The 21,177-nt window shown below is 40.5% G+C and overlaps 1 protein-coding gene across 1 annotated transcript in view; it reads left to right on the top strand.

The window, feature by feature from the left end:
- Positions 1 to 21,177, top strand: part of KCNK5 (potassium two pore domain channel subfamily K member 5) — a 37,165-nt gene that overhangs the window by 9,638 nt on the left and 6,350 nt on the right. Inside the window, exons 2-3 of the mRNA XM_068157589.1 lie at positions 17,587 to 17,698; positions 18,539 to 18,705. Coding sequence (XP_068013690.1) covers positions 17,587 to 17,698; positions 18,539 to 18,705 — 279 coding nt within the window. The remainder of the gene's footprint in view (positions 1 to 17,586; positions 17,699 to 18,538; positions 18,706 to 21,177) is intronic.

Raw genomic sequence — 21,177 nt, 5'->3', positions numbered from 1 at the left:
GAAGGGATTTACAGTAACATAACAAAATTTTCTTTCAGGTTAAGCCCTGGATAAAGCTAAATACATAGTAATAGGAGTTTCAAGGCAGACAGCATTTCTGTGGCAGGAGTTTTCCCCATGTTACTCCTCTTAACATAAACCCATCACTTTGTCTGAATAGCAAAGTGTCCTGTCCGTGCTGACATGGAAGCCTGCCTTGCCTGTCTGATGGACCAATACAGGGAGAGACACTAGTGTGGTTGAGGTTGTATAAAATGTTGTTTGATCCTGGAAATTTTGTTCTTTATTTGTCTTAACAGGGTGATTTAGTAAAGGTCCTATCACAAAGCACTTACAGCCCACAGTGTGACTCTTTCTTGCTCCTGTTCTGTAAGGCAAAATTCTACTGAATTTAAAATGTTGCTACATTTGGTACCCTGCTCCTCCCAAATATGTTCAATTTTAGTTGTCTTCTATGGATTTGATGCTGTTGGGACAAATGCTTTTACTCTAGCATCTGCAAATTAACTGACCTGTCAAACAAGTAACAGTTGTTACTGGAACTTTTTTAAAACTTTTTTTTGTCCTTCACTTGTTTCTCCTTAGGATAGGTTGTAAAATAAGAAATGAGACATGTGATGCTACTAACACACTTTTGCAGCAGCTTCTAGTTTGTCTTCAGAGAAGCAGCAAGATCTTTAATATTGTATTGAAATTTGAGGATCAAATACAGGTTTGCTTGTGGAACTGAAGGCCTGTAACGTTGTGGTCCTAGTTACTAAGGAGCAAACTCCAAACAGTTTCTAGTGTGTTCTGACAAAGTAATTTTCTGTAAAATTCTTTCTGAAGCATGTTTTTACGCATGGCTATAAAGGGGGGAGAGCATAATATGCTTCCTAATACAATGTTACTTTATGCTGCAATTCAGTCACTGAGTTGAAAGGCTTATTGAGGCCTGTTTAAGTGAATTTATCAAGCTTGGATTACACCTGTGTTTTAGCTTGTCATAATGAACTATTCTCATACACTGAAAAGTCTGGGGGTGGGAGGTGGGGTAAGCAGCCTTTTAAAGTTGACTTCCCTTTTTACTTATCCAGTGTAGTACCAAGACTTTTCAGCCCAAGTATTCCAGTTTACACCATTTCACGGGGGGGTGGAAATCTCAGAGATTATCTGTACTTCTGCATTTCTTCTACAGGTCTTATGGTCTTGTTTGGATAAGGGAAAAAAATAATAATGGGCACACTTCAAAGGTAGAATCCAACCCCCTTCCATCTAGTAAACTAACCTGAGAAAACAGTTTTTATTGACACTAAGAGTGTTTTGGTTTAATTCTGCTTAGCTCAAGTGCAGCTATATGGAATTATATTATTTTGGACACTCAGACTGCTGCATGGGTTAGCATCTGCTTATGCAATCGGTACTAATTCTGTTGCAATAGTCTCATGTAAACACTGTCTGGTCCTAACCCTGCATAGTATAGGTCACCAACTGGTGTGAGGGCTTGATTAAACTCAACTCTTCTGCTTCTACTTTCTTATCTTTAAAATGAGGACAACAGCATTTTCCAGAGCCCCTTTTAAAGGGGAGTTGGCTACATTAGTCACCATGTATGCATTCAGATAGGAAGGAAGCCTAATCTGCTATTATAGATTGTTCCAACTTCTTAATTTCAGCTGATGCAATGTAAAAGTTGTTGAAATAATTTTTTTTTCTTTTTTTTTACTTTTCAAGCCAAGCAAAAGTGTTATAAGAATATTGACAGCAGGGCCATCAAAATTGAATTGTATTAATGAAAGCTATGAAAATATCTGATGGGTTTTATTTCAGAATGAGAGTAATCAGATGCCAAAGAAAAGTTGGGACACTCAGCATCTGCAGAACAGCTGCAGTTCTCATGCAGGAGTAACCTTTAGATAATTTGTCTTCAGAATATGTCTATGCAGAACTTGGGAAAGTGAAAAGGAAACAATTCTATAATTGCATTAATCACAAGAGTAAGGGAATGGTGGTGAAGCATTGAATATGCTTTTCATCAAAATAGCTTGTTAACTAGTTCATTAAACTGGAATGTAGTCCTGAAACTAATAAGGGGAGGAGGGGGGAAACCGGTATCAACCATTAAACTCTGTAGTCATGATCTGTCAAAGAAGCCATCTGCCTTTTAAAAAAATGTTTACATCCACTGCTCATAAATGGAAAGAATAAAGTTAAGTGGCATTAGTTCATTAAAGCATAGGAGCTGCAAGTCTAACAAATAGGTAAACTTTAGCATTGCATTTTGCACTGACAAAATAGTTCCAGTTAACTAATTTGCTGAATTATGAGTTTCACTTATTATTTAACTCTGCAAAAAGCCACAAAAAGGAAATAACCTTGTTGATCTCTTTCCATTAATACCACTCACATTGTTTGTCCTGTGAGTTATGACTTATAGGAAAATTAACTGTCCATGCTATACATCATACACAAGCAACATTTAGTGCATGCTGTAAAAATATTGCCATGCCTTCAAGAGGTTAATGTCCCTACAAATTAGAACTTTTTTTCCAGAGGAAACAGTAACACCTATTTGTACCGCAGAATGGAAGTAGAGCTCAATAATTTATTTATTTTTTTAATGGGCTTTTACCACTTAAGTCTCAATTTACTAATTTACTTCACATTTTATTCTAAAATAGAAACTTCTGAAACTTGGAGGTTTATTGCAGAATTGTCATGAGAAAATGACTAATGGTTCAGTCTTTTCCACCCATCTAGACCAGGAGGTCACTAAATGTGTGCAGTTAGCTACTTGTTATGGTAAGGAGAAGGTTAGCAGCAGGACAGCAAGAGTTGATAGTGAGGGGAAACTTAATTATTCAACTATAATGGTTTGATTTGCTAAAAACCCTCAAACTTCACCTTGTAGCAGCTTACAACTACTTGCTGATCAGAGCAGCTTTAAGTTGTTCTGTGTTTTCTTTTAGAGTTGTGATTGCAAGCTTGATTTACTTTCTAAGAATGAAAGCTACCAATGTAGCCATGAAGGAGTTGATTATTACACACTTAAAGTACAAAACCAGCAATAAATATTTCCAAAGGCCTGTCTACTCGGTTTTTCTGTCAAGTTACGTGAGCAGTGCTGGCTTGACCTCATCTTGCCTAGCTAAGGAAGAATTAGCATGTGTCCCAGCGTAATTGGGCAGAACATACTTTTGAGGCCTTATTCTTGAATTTACTGCATGAAAACTGAAGCCTCACACTTGGGGCATTCCTTTCAGTAGAGGTAGCTTGGGAAAGCAAAAGAATTGCCATCAGGATGGAAAGAAAGGCATAACACAGAACTGTGAAATAAATAAGCCTTATCTAAGTCCTGGATGGGTAGCATACAACAGGTTACAAAAAACACCTGTACACAGTGTGATGAGTTTTTAGAAAAGCTTGTGTATCTTTTGACTGAAAATCTCTCAAAGTGCCTATTTGTAAAACAGTATTTTGTAAAAGAGAGGTTTGTGATGAAAAGCTGCAAGGATAGATACAACTTGCTTTGCTTTTTACAAAACCAAAGAACCCTTCTTCACTCCCCCCTCTTTAATATTTGCTTAATCTGAAGAGGATATCTTTTGTGTTATGTCTGTAGCTGTAAGAGTCATCTGTAAACCTTCAGTAGAAATAGCACTTTGTACAAGTAAGGAGTACAAATTATCATTGCAAAATAACTGATATTGACTTGTACTCATGAGTGTGATGAGGCTTCACAAAATCAGTAGGACCATGTGTCCACTTTGTAGAGCCACTGGTATATTCAGGAAAGGAAATTGCATGTATTTTATGGTGCTTGAGCCTTACTGAAAGGCCTTTTTAAACTTCTATTAGAAGTCTGCCAGGAAAAAATATAAACCAAACTGGTGCTGCAAAAGTTTTTGTGTTCTATTTAACAGTACAGTTGTTCCTTTTTCTAGTAATTTGTTTTACGTTTTAGCCTTTATCTCTTTACTACTCTGTATCATGTCAGCCCATGAAGAAGAACTCCAGAATGCCTTTTGAGTGATGCCCAGAAAATGGTGAAATTCTTTACCCTTTGTCATGACTTCTGTCTGAAGAACTCCCATACTAAAAGGATTATGCTGTAGGATAATAACATGCTCACCAGTGCATGATAATTGTAATAAAGATTTTGGATCCAAAATCTTGTAATACCATAGTGTAGAAATATTTACATTATCTAAACCAATCACTGTTAAGCTGAGGTTTTGTGTTTTGTTTCTATTACCAACACTGGGGTTTGGGTTAAATGGCTTTTGTTTGTAATCTTGTGTAACAGTTTCTGATACAGAGCAAAAGAAAGTAATGCTATTCCCCGTCCAACTTTATTTTTGCAGTACAAATTGCTTTGACTGACCCATAGTAATCTCCTTGGTCTTCTAGCCCTTGTCTGCCTCTCTTCCCATTTCTTGAAGGCAGATGACCAAAATGACAGTACTCATGCCAGTTACGTTTTACCAGCGCTTTGCAGAATGGCGAGACAACAGCAGGAAAGGGATTTTGAGCATCCAGCTGTTGCTTGAAATTCTTCCTCTTTTGTTGTTTATTGATGTGCTTTGTTTTTGAGATGCCTAAACTGTATGGCTGGACTGATGAGATGTAATGTAAAAAATGCATTCCCCTTGCATTTACTGCTGTAGATTATGACAGCACTTTTATGTCAAAGAATGAGAAAGAGGAGGAATCAATTGCAGTGGGTGACTAGGACATTGTAAAGCTGATGCTAAAAATGCTCAATTTTTGAAAAATGGTTCTTCACTCACATGTTTTCCTTGAAACTAAAGCAGTAATGACTTCGTGTACAACTTGCCAGAAGTGTTTGAGGGCCTCTTAAATCAGCTGAGCAATAAATGTTTGCAAAAGGCATTTATATATTGAGGGCATGTCAAGGTCTATAATATCAACAGATTTGCACGGTGCCTTAGTACAGGGGTAATAAGAACGACAGGACCAGTGCCATCCTTGCTAACAAATGAAATGATGCCAGCAAATGACTAAAAGATACAGCCAGTGTGCTGGCCAATTGACCTGTGATTACTTCTTTAAAAAAACCTCACAGCACTGCTGGGGCTTATCACAACACACATGTACATGTATAAGACTTTATCTTCTCTAAATAACATTGGTGGTATAATCTGTATTGCTCTCAAGGGCACTAAGGTCCAAATTCAAGATACAGAAGTTCTGAAACTCCTTCAGGCTAATTGAAGGAGAGGAGAGGTTCACAGCATAGTCTGAAGGAGGAAATTATGAAAACTAGATAACTGCTAAACTGTATTTTGCTGGTCTGCTTCCTTGTAGAAAGGCTATAATTCAACTAAGTTAGATGGTTTTCTAGTGGTTCTCTTCTACAGGATGGCATTTTCTGTTTCATGAACACCCTTTCCTGGAACTACTGGTTTTCTATTAATTTTCAGATACTGCAGAAGTTTGGCATCTAGGATTAGGGTTAAGTGGTACGTTTGTTCCTCATCCCGTTGTTTGACCCACAGGAGGCGATTCTCTCATCATGTAGCTTGTGATTATTTCCCAGGATATTTTCTGTTAAGTGTCAGCCCTTATTCTCTGTGCAATGGGACACACACATAAGAGAGTGCACTTTTATCTTGGGAAATACCATGTCTTCAGGAAAGCTCTCTCAATTAGGTTTATTACTCAGCTGTCACTTTCCATGCAAAATTCAAAAGTAACAGTACATCTCAAGCTGTGCCAGGGGAAGTTTAGGCTCAAGGTGAGGAGAACGTTCTTCACAGAGAGAGTTGTTAGTCATTGGAATGGGCTGCCCAGAGAGGTGGTAGTGTCACTGTCCCTGGAGGTGTTCAAGAGGGGATTGGACATGGCACTTGGTGCCATGGTCTAGTAGTCATGAGGTGTTGGGTTACAGGTTGGATTTGATGATCTTTGAGGTCTTTTCCAACCTTATTGATTCTATGATTTTTGTGAAGCTTGTGTTCACCCTGATGGGAGCAAAGCAGTGATGGTGTTAAGTTACTGGTGCTAATAGAGCAGGAAATTTTACAGTACATAACAGTGATTGCTAAGACTGTTTCTCCCAGTAAAAGCAACTAAAGATTTGCTTTATTGCAGTGATCAGCATTTATGTCTATATGAACTACTAAAATGGTCAGCACATAAATATCTGGTTTTAATTGGGGGAGGAAAAAATATTGAATATAATCTAACGCTGGCACTACAGAAGTACCCAAGATATTCATCCTCGCTTCTTCTGTATCCTGTTTAATCCTTCTCATGCTTTGTCTAACTTTGATCATCTTTACAAGCAGGGAATAGCTGGCACAATTATTTACCTTCTCTATTTCCAAACAATAATGTTGAATTAATTTGACTGTAGACTCACAAATTGTTTCCACTGGTCTGTGTCCTGTAGCCTCCAGGATCCTAAATATTAGCCACAATTAAATTTTTATGAGTCTTTCAGGTTCAGACAAGTACAAAGGCAGTTCTTTACATCTCCTCTAAATCAACAGTTTATTGCATAGCTTTCATAGAACAAGTGAAAATCAGGATAGAGCATATATATTACAATTTTGCATATAAAAACTCTGCTGCTTCTTGTTGTGTGTCCCTCCTCCCCACCCTCCCTTAACTGTTTAGAGCTGTTTCTGGTTAACACATTGAGACTGTGCTTGAAGATCACGTTTTCTTCTGCTTGTGATATGGGTTAATGAACAGATAGCCTTTCTAAAGGACAGATTAATCTGGTTAAATTGTAATCAAAAACCCAAGAAAACAAAGAATGAAATCACAAGTGTTATCATCTGTGACAAATGTGCATTCTCAGCCCTAGTTCTTTTTGTCAGCTAGGAAGCATGGAGAGAAAGGGGACACAGTGACAAGAAGAGATGGCTTTTCCTGTAGTACTACCCCTACAAAAATACCATTTATAGGTTAAGTATATTATTTCCTGTTGTCAATGAGTTGTCAGCATCAACAGTGATGGGTTAAGAAAACTTGATGCTTCTTACCTGTTCCATGTTACAAAAAGGAAAAAACAGAAAACCAAAACAAACAACAATAACAAACAAAAACACCACCCAAAAAACCCTGGAAGTGCCCAGACTTTTTTCACTCTATTCCATTTGAGAGACAGTCTGTGGAAGAATTTCCTGCACTGTTTAGCACGCATAATTGGGAGTATGTTCAAAAATGATGCTTGGGGGGGGGAGAGAAAGTGCTGTCATCAAGTGCCTGGAAGAAAACCTGATGTAATAGGAATTTATTGCCTTATCTAAAAAAGTCTCTTTTGTAGATATATTGTAGAGATCACTGTTAAGCAGTTCCAGTTTGCTTCAGGATATTTCTGTGTTCCTCCTCTGTTCTGAACACCTACATAAACCTCAGATGAGGCTTCCTCAGAATTCCACTAAATAGCAAACATTTTCCAGCATAAAAGTATGCGTGTATGGTATAGATGTGAACACTTTCTAGTCCCTCTTCAAGCTCAGTCATGTTCTTTGAAGGACATACAGAGGTTTTATTTACAGCAGTGATGCAATTTAGTTGAATACTTCCCCCTGCTGAAGCCCACTTCTGTTTGGTAGTATCTTCAGTCTATTTAATGGATTACACAGCTCTAATCCATGGCTTTCCTCATAGCATGTACTTGAATACTTTTGTTGGAATCTGCTTTCAAAGTCCACTACAAGACAATGGAGCCCACTGTGTGCTTTCTTCATCTAATAAAACTAGCAAGTCTGCTTTCAAAAGAAACAACCTGCTAGGCCCATTAAAGTCTGTGAAGTGGAATTTCCCAATACTTAAAAGTAAAGAATTTTGACAAAACAGACTAATTAAGAGATCGAGACCAAGAGGCAAGTAAAAAGCCCTCTGGGTGTGTTGTATTCTAAATTAACAGATATAAGCAATGTCTGGTTTGATGTCCTGTTATGTAACAAAACTATGCAAAGTGAAAATGAGGCATGTATTTACGTGCATTCTTTAAATATCAGGCTTAGATGTTGGGACAGCTCTGTATGAAGTAGCGTGTGCTGGAGGCCTATAGGTAAGAGACGGTATGCTTAGATGGAGGTCCAACTTGCTAACAGCCCAAAGTTAAGCATAATAAAGGGAAAGCAAAAGAGCATCTTAGTTCTCCAATTCATTTATGAATTGAGAAGCCCAGTTGCATGAATAGAACAACATATGAAGTAGTTGCCTGGATAAGTGACAATCAACAATATTAGCTGAACTATCATAGAATCAATAAGGTTGGAAAAGACCTCAAAGATGATCAAGTCCAACCTATCACCTATACCTCATGACTAACTAAACCACAGCTTCAAGTGCCACGTCTAGTCCCCTCTTGAACACCTCCAGGAACAGTAACTCAATGACCTCACTGGGCAACACATTCCAATGGCCAATCATTCTTTCTGTGAAGAACTTTCTTCTCACCTCAAGCCTAAACCTCCCCTGTTGCAGCTTGAGACTGTGTCTTCTTGTTCTGGTGCTGGTTCTCTGAAAAGCAAGTTTAGTCTCGTTCTATAATTTTTTGGGTGAAATGTGGTATCTACAGTGCATCTGACCTGTGCATGTTCTATTTTGTATGCTATATTTTTCTATTTTGTATGCTAAGAAACTGTTGGATCATTTAAAACAACTTTTTGCAAATTCAAATGATTTTATAACTGTCTTGTTTAAAAAACCCAAGCCAATGATACATTGAAGCAGTTAAAATGAAACGTTGAGAAAAGCTTAAGCTGCCTTTTCTCTGGGGACTGTGGAAAACTTACAAGATAGTATTCTGTCTGCTGTATTGGTAGGAATGTGAAAATACCATCTCATTCTGGATTAAATCTTGCTCTTGCTGGAAAGAAAACCCTCCCCTGAAGTATGTAAGCCCATATTTTGCCAGGATTTTTTTTCCCCAAGTGGGAATTTTCAAAAGATTTCACTTTGATAGATACTTCATTTTAAGACTAAACTGTTGATTGAAAAATGCAAAATATGCTTTAACTTGCAATAACAGTTAACCATTTTATAAATATAATATGTTACAGCAAAGGGAAGTACTGTTCCTTGCTATTTGTAGTTGCTCTGTGTAGGAATGTAAATACTGGGACTAACACTTGCTTTTCAGGGTTTGATTTTTATTTTTGTTTTAGTTCAATTCATAGATAAGGGAGAAGGAATCCTTACTGTCACACTGATCTCTCTGGCATTTTGGCTAGTGTTCATGTATGCTCTCAGTTAGGTTTATTTACATCTCTCAGCACAAAGCATGGGGTTTGCGGGGTTTATTCTTTTAGAAGTAAAAGTTAGCATTATTCTCCCGATGACTACTTCCTAATTTTTGCCTTAGTTTCAACTTGGCTACTGGCCATAATCCCATTGTGCTATTAGAAACAAACTTTCTGCCTCTGATTTTCCATTTGTTTAAAGCAGACTCTACAGGTTCTAGGAACAGTGCGAGTCTTGGTGAATGTAGTAACTTAGAATAACGTGGCTGGGAACAAATACAGTGCACAGCAGTTGAAATAACTGTGGATTCACTCCTGTAGGTTCAGTCAATCTGAAACAAGACTTGTGTAGTCAATTGATGTCCTCATTAATAAATGTGGAATTTATTAAATCCTGCCATCCTTCTCTAGTGCAGGTGCTGTTGACTCATATCCTGTACCTCTTGCCCAACCACCTTCCAGCTAGATTCTCTGTATAGGTCAGTAAAGGACAGTAAAACTTTCATAGGTTAGCAAGACACAAGGGTGTTGCCTGTTAGACTGAGACAATGTGGTTCACTTGTCTTATTTTTCTTTCTACAAAAAAGGTCGTACACCATTTGCCACAGAAGTGAAGTAGGAAATCCAGGACTCAGCTAAAAGACTTCTTTTTACATCTGGCATGGTTCTTGTCCTGACAAACATGAAACTTGTATTGCAAACACAGATAATGCAGAGAGGGAAATGAAAGGTCAGCTGTCCCAAGTCCTGCATAGTCCTGCAGAGACTGTCAAGTGGCTAAGGCAGCCTGAAAGGCTTGTTCACTTGGCTCTGTGTGTTGGCCCTGGTCATATGCCAGCATGTTTCAGTCAGCTGGGAACTCAGAGTCCAAGTGAGCAATCAGAGAATAAGCCTGTCATTACACTAGAAATGGGGGTGAAAAAAAGGATGGCAGGGTTGTATATACCAGGGATGTAGGCTTCTCTGGTGACTTTGAGCTGCTTCAGTGGGACAGATAATTACCAGCCATCCTTCCCTGAGAATTCTTCTTACCTTGAGCCAATTAATTACTAAATGTGCCAGGTGGCTGACAGAAATATGCATGCCCAAATAGGGTGCTGCTGTTTTGTGTTCTAGGCTGTGAGATTTTGTATTCTGATCCTCAAAAGATCCCTTTCCTCCCCCCCTCCAAACAGTGATGATCTTTGGTTTCTCTGTGCACATACACATTTATATCAGCCCTCCTAAAGATGACATTGGAATGCTGCTCTTTCTGCTGCCTGGATGAAATGTTTTAACCTTGGTATTTTCTCAGGTTTCTGCAGCTCTGCCACATTGTGTCTCTGGCTACCAAACTGGGCACTTTGGCACATAGCAAAATTTTTTTAGAAGCAATGCAGTTGTGGGGTTTGGGAAGAGAGGTGAAGTATTTTAGTCTTAAGAATGTATGGACTAATATGAGGGTGTTAGTGAACTCAAACCAGAAAATTTCAGTAAATCATCACACGTATACACCTCATATATTTAGACAGGAAAAGTAATGGGGGGGAGGGGAATTTTCTTGCTCATTGGTGAAACCATTAGTTGCATAGTTGGCTTCTCTTTCCTTGTCCTTATCCGAACCCCAAGCTGCCAAGATACTCTAGTGAGGAAAATATTTTCTCTGGACAGCATCCTTCATTCAGTTAGGACACATTGGGTATGCAGGAGGAAGGCAGTTGGCTTTAAATTTTATAATATTTTTTGGTTAATATTACTTTCTCCAGCTACTATAACTCAAAACAATGGATTGTGTCATTCATTATTTCATTAAATACATATTTGTTGCTTAACAACTAGACACACAAACTTACTTAACAGATGAGCTATGACAGCTGTCAGCCAGGATTAATATATTTCTAGTTTGACTGTGAATCTGCTACTTTTGATCTAACTATAAAGTATTTACAAATTCAAGCTGTGCCTGTGAAATAGCTGCTCCTGCTTTTAATATACAAGCAGATGTCAAAGTGCAATATGCCAGCAATGCAGGAAGTTTCTAGCTGTGGCCATGCCTGTCTGCCTGATAAGTCTGAGGCAAGTCTGTCAATCTAGCTATGACCACCCACACAATTTTCCTTCCAAAGCAATACTGAGGCAGTTTCTTTTCTCTTTATTTATGTGTAATCCTGAGACAGTGTTATCTAGGTACACAGAACTTTGTAATGGATATCAGGTGTGGGAGTCTTAGCATGTGTCTCTTTTTTATTGTAAAGATAAACATTAATGAATATGGTTTTGATTGCCTTTCAAAATCTGATTCTTACAAACAGCTGACTGCTACTGTAGCTTTATAGGTAGAGCCAGAAAACCATGTGGGACAAGTAGAATAGAATAGAATTAACCAGGTTGGAAGAGACCTTTGAGATTGAGTCCAACCTATCATCCAACACCATCTAATCAACTAAACCATGGCACCAAGCACCCCATCTCTTTCTAAACACATCCAGTGATGGTGACTCCACCACCTCCTTGGGCAGCACATTCCAATGGCCAATCACTCCTTCTGTGAAGAACGTCTTCCTAACATCCAGTCTAAACCTCCCCTGGCACAACTTGAGACTGGTTCCTCTTGTTCTGGTGCTGGTTGCCTGGGAGAAGAAATCAGCCCCCACCTGGCTACAACCTCCCTTCAGGTAGTTGTAGACATCAATAAGGTTTGCCCTGAGCCTCCTCTTCTCCAGGCTAAGCAACCCCAGCTCCCTCAGTCTTTCCTCATAGGGCTTGTGCTCCAAACACCTCACCAGCTTTGTTGCCTTTCAAGGGTGTGCACTTTGCTTGGCATGGATTTTTATTTTCAAGTTACTTTAAGCCTTTTCTTGAATTTTAAAATGCCATGAAAAACATCCATACAGCTTCTTGTACTGCTTCACCTCATTGTTTTCCCTTACTCTGATGCTTCTGGACTTGGTTAAAATCTGCTTATGAACAGCAGTATAGAGTTTCATCTGACATTATAAATTTATGCCTTATTACCCTGGAAAATTTTATCCAAACTGGCTGAATTGTCAGTGTTGTATGTACCTATGAGTAGATAACCACTGCACTATTTTCTGGGTTGTTTTGTTTTTTTTTTTTTTCATTGACATCCAAATCTCTTAAACAAGTTGAAGAGAGATTTATTCCTTGTAGGAGAGTCTCTAAAGTACTTTGTAGATTTGTAATTCTCAGCAGGTTTTGGTGCATTACATCTTTATATCCTTGATAAAGAAGCAAAATTACTCTGTTCCTTTAGAGTCCCAAGTGGGGACAAACCCTAAGGAGTCTTGAAAACATGTATCAGTTATTGCTTTATTGGACTCTACCTTTGGATGCAGGAGCCAGCTGTTACAGTCCTTTATGCACATGGTAATACCCTTGAGAGTAGAATGGGATGTGTGATATGCAGGAGAGAGTCCAGCAAAGAGCTACTGAGGTGATCAAAGCACTAGAGGATGCTCCAGTCATCCTACAAGGAAAAGCTGAGAAAGCTGGGCTCAGGAGGATCTCCTCAGTGTATATATAAATACCTGAAGGGAAGGCAAATGAAAGCAAAACCACGTGCCGCTGTTCATGCTTATACAGGCAGAAGGCCATAGTTCTGCTCCGTTTGCTCTTCTGAGGGCCAAATGGCCCAGTGTAAAATGGCATATTCTACTTACCTAGTTATGATAAAGGCCTCTTGGAGGCAGTATGCTTGTTCTCTTAATTTTGTACCTTCCCATTACTTCTGCAGAGTCTGAATGTCTGTGGTGAGCCATTTTGCCTTGCCAGTGTTATTGATAAAATTTCAAACTTAACCATTCCTCCTGCTAATACAAAGGCAAAGACAGCAGAAATGCGTCTGCTGGCTGCTGCAAGCTTTTAAGCCACCAGAGACTTGCCCTAGCAAACCTTGGCAGGCCAGTAGGAAAAACCAATTTAAACAAATGCATTAGTATGTGTCTTCCCAGTTTGGGCAAACTTTGTTGCTGTTGTGTGCCTGCCCCCAGCAGAAAGTGGAGAAGTAGAATAAACAGTGTTAGGAATATATCCATAATACTGATGTGGGTCAAGACTTCTCCTTGCCGCTTGCAAATTTGTTCAGAGGGCTCCTTAGCCTTGTTGTTACTCATGTAGGGGGAATAAGAGTGGCACGTGCCCCAAAGCCTCAGTGAGATACTCCTTTGCCCAAGATAATAATAATAAACCAGGTTGGAAGAGACCTTCAAGATCATCGTGTCCAACCCACCTAAACAACTAAACCATGGCAGCAAGCACCCCATTAAGTCTCCTCCTGAACACCTCTAATGATGGTGACTCCACCACCTCCCCGGGCAGCCCATTCCAATGGGCAATCACTCTCTCTGTGTAGAACTTCTTCCTAACATCCAACCTAAACCTCCCCTGGCGCAGCTTGAGACTGTGTCCTTGTGTTCTGGTACTGGCTGCCTGGGAGAAGAGACCAACATCTGCCTGTCTACAACTTCCCTTCAGGTAGTTGTAGAGAGCAATAAGGTCACCCCTGAGTCTCCTCCTCTCCAGGCTAAGCAATCCCAGCTCCCTCAGTCTCTCCTCATAGGGCTTATGTTCCAAACCCCTTACCAATTTGTTGCCCTTCTCTGGATTTGTTCCAGCAAGTCAACATCCTTCCTAAACCGAGATACAACAATAAGTTCTTTTGATACCTGGTAAATCTTGAGTGAACCTGATCATCAGAGGGTTAAAAAAAGTCACAAAAGCCATGAAGCATAATGTTGTATTGGTGCAATGCTCGGGTTTCTCTGAGGGAAAGTACTTGCAAATGAGACAATGTCTGCTTGATTGTGTTCGAATGGCATCCCCTATTTCTACTTGTGTTAATGTTATCAGAAGATACATTACTTTTGTGTGTCTTAAATTTCCCTCTGCAATTGCAAGTCTGTTTACTTTCAGCAATAACTCAGGGACTTGAGATGTTTTTCCATTGCCAAAGTGCAGAATTGGAGTACTGGGGAATGAGGGAGAAGAGGGAGTTTGATTCCTGTGAGGCAAAAGTGGCTTGACTGAAAAGAAAGGCCTGCTTTCATTAGTAGAGTTGTGAGGTGGGATCTAAGATCATATGTAAGTTCTGACTTAGTTAACTATTTTCAGCTTTTGAATTAGGGCATAACTGAAGGGTTTGTTTTTTTTCCTAAATTACATCTTTCGAGATAGAATAGAATTAACCAGGTTGGAAGAGACCTTTGAGATCATCAAGTCCAACCTACCATCCAACACCATCTAATCAACTAAACCATGGCACCAAGCACCCCATCCAGTCTCTTCATAAACACCTCCAGGCATGGTGACTCCACCACCTCCCTGGGCAGCCCATTCCAATGGCCAATCATTCTTTCTGTGAAGGACTTCTTCCTAACCTCCAGCCTAAACCTCCCCTGTTGCAGCTTGAGACTATGTCCTCTTGCTCTGGTGCTGGTTGCCTAGGAGAAGAGACCAACCCCCACGTGGCTACAGCCTCCTTTCAGGTAGTTGTAGACAGCAGTAAGGTCTCCGCTGTGCCACCTCCTCTCCAGGTCAAGCAAACCCAGCTCCCTCAGCCTCTCCTCATAGGGCTTGTACTCCAAACCCTTCCCCAGCTTTGTTGCCCTTTTCTGGACACGTTCCATCAAGTCAACATCTTTCCTAAACTGAGGGGCCCAGAACTGGACACAGTAGATATTAAGAAGGCTTGCGCCATCTACCCTTTTTGTCCCTCCTTGCCCCTCATTTTTCCCATCCAAAGACTTTTTAGAGATCCTTTTCTGTAGTGTAAGAAATTCAGCACAGGCAGCCTGAGGCGTTCTGTATCTTAGTATATGAAAGTAAAGGCATCCCTGTTATTGCCTAGCAGTTTTGGGGGAAAATAAACCAAAACCAAAACAACCACCACCCATATTCGCTGTTCAGTTGTATAATACCCACTTACATTGTTGTTTGAAGCCAAAATAATTATTTCAGTATGGGTAAAGGTTACACTGTTGGGAAAGCAGCTATATATTTCCCACTGCACCAAACCTATGTAAGCATGTTTCATGACCATATTCGTTCCTGTGGCTAGGATGCATATAATGCACTCGGGCTTACTGCAGGCACAAAGTAACTTAGACAACTACTCTGCAGATCATAGATAATTGTGTGCTAATAGTAGATAGCTCTGTGAAAATAGAGACAGGAAAAGGATGGCAGCTTTGGCTGGAGAGTATCCATGACTGTATAAAGTGTTTATGTAACTCAGAGCTAGCCACCTCTCGCCTGAAATGTTAACTGCCTGTATGTCAAGGGCAGCTGTGTGCTACTCAGTCCAGAAGCTTCTTCCTCTTGGATCTGGGCCCCCTTCACACCTCCGGATCTCAAGCATTGGCAGATGTGAATGTAACTGTATGTGCTGGGAAACATTATTTCATACTGAAGGTGAAGTAATGCAATGAGATAATGGCCTAGTGACAATGGAAACAGATACTTCAGTGCACATCTTATGAGATGTATGAGCTATGAAATAACAATAAAGAAGTGTGCTTACAGCATGAAAAAATGGCTGAATTGGTGTTCAATGTAACATTTAGTGCAATGTAATGTTACTGGGCACTGGAAGAGATGACTTGACTTTTTCAAGGATATTAGATCAAGGATTGTGCCTACTGGGTCATTTCATTGTCCCTTGGGACTTTCAGGAAATTTATCTGCAGACCATAATAGAAATGAATGGAGTTATTTTGAATGGCTTCTCCTCAGAGGAACTCCTGTGATCCATTGTAGCTGGCTTCTTGGAAGGAGGTGGCATTGTGTGTTTGCTTGCTCTCAACCTGCTCCTTTCTCATTTCAACACTGTTTTCTTATGACAGATAACTGCCTTGTTGAGAACTTTCTCTATGCTTTTCTATCCATAGCCTGTAGGCTATGGAAAGGCACTGCCTGCAGTTTTGTGCACACATTTAAGTTTACCAGGAGAAAAATCTAGTTCTGTACCTTCAATCACTTTCAATGCTTCTCCTTTTATCTTCTGTAATAGCATGCATGTTAAAAGTAAATTTTTAATTAAATTGTTTACATCTTGTATATGCACAATACATTCACTTTGAGGGCATTTTTATTATGGTAGGAGGATAGTGATTATGTAATAAGTCTTGAGAATAATTAAAACCTGTGTTAACTTGTGTGTGTTTTCAGTAGTGATTGAACTTTGTGTTGAATCCTTGCTGGGTCCAAGATCAGATCTTAATCTAAGTAGGAAGGAAGGAGTGATGAGGGAAGGAAGAGCTGGTTGTAGGTACCTCTAAGTTCTTACCAGTTTAAGATAAATCCTACCTATCACATTTTATTCAGACAGCTTTGGTTTACACTGCAGGGAGAAAAAGCAGTGTAACCTGAGAATGCTTTAACTGCAGGGTAATGTGACAAGGCAAAGATTTAAATTAAGTAGGAATTTCTGGCAGAGAATATGATAAATTGTTTTTCCTTTTAAGGGGTAGTAATACACTTCAGAATGCCTGGTTTTGATGTGAAACTTTGACTTTCTGCAATAAATAGTAATTAAAGTTTTTTATCGATCTGTTTTCTACAACCTAGTTTTGGAAAGGCAGGGGAGACTGGGTCTTCCAGGTCTCTTCATACCAAAGGTAATTAATAATTTTTGAGCATCTGAAGATCTGAACAGATGTTAGAAAATGGACTTGCTGAACCTGTGGAATTGTAAATAACTATGCCTAATTGCCTAACACATTGAAAATAAGTGCTTTGCATTTATTATGGTATACTAGATTGAAAGATGGAATAAGAAAGGGGCTTGATTCAAAGACAATGGCAAGAGTCCTGTTGAATAGAATACTTTGGAAAAGTATTAATTTGTCTGTCTTTGAAAAGTGTACAGTTTTACATTGGCTTTTACAAGATGAATTGACTCTGCCAGGGACAGCAGGCAAATGAGCACTAGTTGCATTAAGCTTTGCCAAGGATTGTGTGACGTCCTGCTCATACCCAAGTCAAGCTGAGGCACGTAACAGTGTTTTGAAATGGATAGTAGGTCTGAAGATGTCCCTACCATTAAACCAAATTCAAGAACTACATTGGAGGTTAAATGCTAGTTCAGTCTGGAGGAGTGTATTTGGTCTCTGGATGAGATCCATTTGGGTTAAACTGGTAAATCGAGTAAAAGCTGATCTAATTAAACCCCCTTAATTAAATGTCAGAGCACCTGCACCGCTTTGTCTTAGGTGAAGCAAGTTTTCTGTGTTTCCTGAAGTTAATGTTGGTGAATATACTAGGCTAGCCTTCACAAAAAAAAAAGTTGGGTATAAACAATGGGGGGAAACTTGAGAGGAACAGACAGATTTCTTTTCAGGTTGCCAGGATTTTCCAAGAATGACCATAAACTGTTTTCTTACAGGTTGTATCAAATGCTGCTGGACAGGGGGTTGCCATCACTGGGAACAATACTTTCAACAACTGGAACTGGCCTAATGCTGTGATCTTTGCTGCTACTGTGATCACTACCATCGGTAAGTATGTATGAAGTCAACTTTCCTAACTGTAGTTTTCTAGTGCTCTTGTATGTTTGTACTCTTCTACTGATGTGTCAAACTAGCCCCTGAATGAAGTCCTCATGGCTGGAGTTGCTTAGAGTACATGTTCATCTGCAGATGAACAGCTGAAAGTCTTACTGTTAAATCATATGGAGTACTGTGTTGTTCTTTATTATTTGAAACTCATAATAATCTGCTTCTAGTTTACTTACAACAAAAAGTTGAAGTCGGGAACACACCTGGTTAAGAAAGCCCTGGCAAAAACAGCCTGCTGATTTTTAGATCCTGAGTTTGTAATGCCCTGTTGAGTTCTGTGACCAATGAAGATCTAAATTCTGTTGAAATGCCTTGCTATTTCACAACCCAGCTTGTGCTTAACTCAATCTCTCACCCTGGAAAGGTACTAGGTCACAAATTAAATGCATATAGTGGGTCTTTGACATTCAGGATTGGTTGATTGAATCAAATTTTAAAGAACAGAGTTTTTAATAGTGTTACTTAAGGTGGGGGAATCCTATTAGAAGGTTTAAGATGAGCTTTATTTCATGTTTATCTCTCCAATCAAAAAATGCACAAAATCTGGGGAAAAATTAAAATGCAAATGCTCTTCGTTTGCATTAATGGAATACACATTTGCTAGAGTACAGTTGGGAGGCATCCAGACTCAGATCAGCTGGAGTAGACTAAAGCTTTTATAGATGGTGAAGGAGTATTTGATACAGCAGAAGACCACACAATGTTGTTTTGTCCATAGGTAGAACTGCTTTGAATTCTCCGCAACACAAATGGACTGTGCACATTACTTATCTCTTTTAGGTTACGGAAATGTTTCTCCAAAGACACCCTCTGGGCGTCTCTTCTGCATATTTTATGGGCTCTTTGGAGTTCCTCTCTGCTTGACATGGATCAGTGCTCTGGGGAAGTTCTTTGGAGGACGTGCCAAGAGGCTGGGCCAGTTTCTGACGAAAAGAGGAGTAAGCCTGGTAAGGACCTTGCTTGTTTACACTCATGCTGTGTGTTTTGGATGCATAAATTAAGCTTACGCTTCATAACTCACCTGCTGATCTGGGTAGTAAATGAACACTTGCACAAATACAAATTCTGCCCAGTGGTGTTACACAGAAATAACTGAGAAGGGGCACTGAGAGGAGGATTTGGTCTGATAGTCTGATGTGGTAGTTCTGCAAGAAATTTTAGCAAAATGAGATCTTGTCAAAATCTTTGATACTAACTATAGATCTTGTAGCTTCAATGGAGACTTATGTCTCTGACATTAGAAACGTATAGGACAAATGTAGCTGTGGCTCCATTTCACAGGCATTTCGAGCAAGTTCCTCTGGCACAGAAATAAGCTGTCCTGCTTCATTCCTACCTCCTCCTAGCCTGAGTACTTCCTCCTGGCAGTGAACCAATTGGGAATGTTTTGTTCTGAGGTACTGGCTTGTGGCTTTTTTGTTTGCGGCTTTTCATTACCTTTTTTTAGTGGTGAAGTTTGGTTTTTTGGGTTGTGGGGTTTTGTTTGAGTTTTTTTGGGGGCATTTAGTGTTTGCCTTGCTCCATTTCCCCCAAGTGAGTTCTGTCTCAGCTCTAACTGTGCTAAGATAGGAAGCAATGCAGGGCCATAGTACCTGGAAGAAAGTAGGACTGGTTTCAGAAAGGGAAGAAGAACTTTCCTTATTGGTGCCTGAGAAGAAACTACCGAAACTTGTGATGGAATGCATGTGTGTGTGCAGCTTTGTGCAGAGTTTGTGTAGGTGGCAACAGGTAGGATGCATAAAATAGGAAAGAAGCATCTTTTCTGATTGTTATCCTCTATGCTCAAATGAGAATTAAAGGAAAATCAGAAGACATAGTACTCTAGTCTAAAAAGCAACCAGTATCTCAATCACATGCCTGTTTATAAAATAACGGGAGCTCCTTTAATATTTAAGAGCTTTGAAAGAAAACTGGGGACATATTCCTATTTGAGCAAGTAGTTGCAAGAGTGGTGAGTCCTGGATAAAGAAAAATAAAATAGTTGTGTTTACTTTAATCAGTGACTTTTAGTTATGGCTGTTAAACTGTTAGCACAAAACTCTGGAATGTCTGATCCTCAGTCCTGGCTCACTGGAGAGGTCCCACAAGACTGGAAGCTGGCCAATGTGGTGCCCATCCACAAGAAGGGCCAGTTGGATGAGCCAGGGAATTATAGGCCTGTCAGCCTGACCTCAGTGCCAGGCAAGATTATGGAACACGTCATCTTGAGTGCAATCGCACAGCACTTAGAGCATGGCCAAGGGATCAGGCCCAGCCAGCATGGATTTAGGAAGGGCAGGTCCTGCCTGACCAACCTGATCTCCTTCAATGATCAGGTGACCTGCCTGGTGGATGTGGGGAGGCCTGTGGATGTAGTCTACCTGGACCTCAGCAAGGCCTTTGACACCATCCCCCACAGCAAACTCCTGGCCAAGCTGTCAGCCCATGGCTTTGATGGGAGCACACTGCATTGGGTTAGGAAGTGGATGGATGGCCGAGCCCAGAGAGTAGTGCTGAATGGTGCCATATCCAGCTGGCGGCCAGTCATTAGTGGTGTGGCCCAAGGATCAGTGCTGGGCCCTGTGTTCTTTAACATCTTTATTGATGATCTGGATGAGGGCATTGAGTCCATCATCAGTAAATTTGCTGACAACACCAAGCTGGGGGCAGGAGTTGATCTGCTGGAGGGTAGAGAGGCTCTGCAGAGGGACCTTGACAGGCTGGACAGATGGGCAGAATCCAACGGCATGAGATTTAACACATCCAAGTGCCGGGTTCTGCACATTGGCCACAACAACCCCATGCAGTGCTACAGGCTGGGGTCAGAGTGGCTGGAGAGCAGCCAGGTAGAGAGGGACCTGGGGGTGCTGGTCGATGGTAGGCTGAACATGAGCCTGCAGTGTGCCCAGGCAGCCAAGAGGGCCAATGGCATCCTGGCCTACATCAAGAACAGTGTGGCCAGCAGGAGCAGGGAGGTCATTCTGCCCCTGTACACTGCACTGGTTATGCCACACCTCAAGTCCTGTGTCCAGTTCTGGGCCCCTCAGTTTAGGAAGGATGTTGACTTGCTGGAAGGAGTCCAGAGAAGGGCAACAACGTTGGTGAGGGGTTTGGAACATAAGCCCTATGAGGAGAGACTGAGGGAGCTGGGGCTACTTAGCCTAGAGAGGAGGAGGCTCAGGGGTGACCTTCTTGCTCTCTACAACCAACTGAAGGGAGGTTGTAAACAGGTGGATGTTGGTCTCTTCTCCCAGGCAGCCAGTACCAGAACAAGAGGACACAGTCTCAGGCTGTGCCAGGGGAGGTTTAGGCTGGATGTTAGGAAGAAGTTCTACACAGAGAGAGTGATTGCCCATTGGAATGGGCTGCCTGGGGAGGTGGTGGAGTCACCATCATTGGAGGTGTTCAGGAGGAGACTTGATGGGGTGCTTGGTGCCATG

Source organism: Melanerpes formicivorus, unplaced genomic scaffold (genome assembly GCF_026170545.1).
Source record: "Melanerpes formicivorus ecotype bairdi unplaced genomic scaffold, bMelFor1.0.p_v2 SCAF_2, whole genome shotgun sequence".
Classification (NCBI taxonomy): Eukaryota; Metazoa; Chordata; class Aves; order Piciformes; family Picidae; genus Melanerpes; species Melanerpes formicivorus.
The sequence above is the reverse complement of the archived record's forward strand: the minus strand, read 5'-3'. Positions and strand labels throughout refer to the sequence as shown.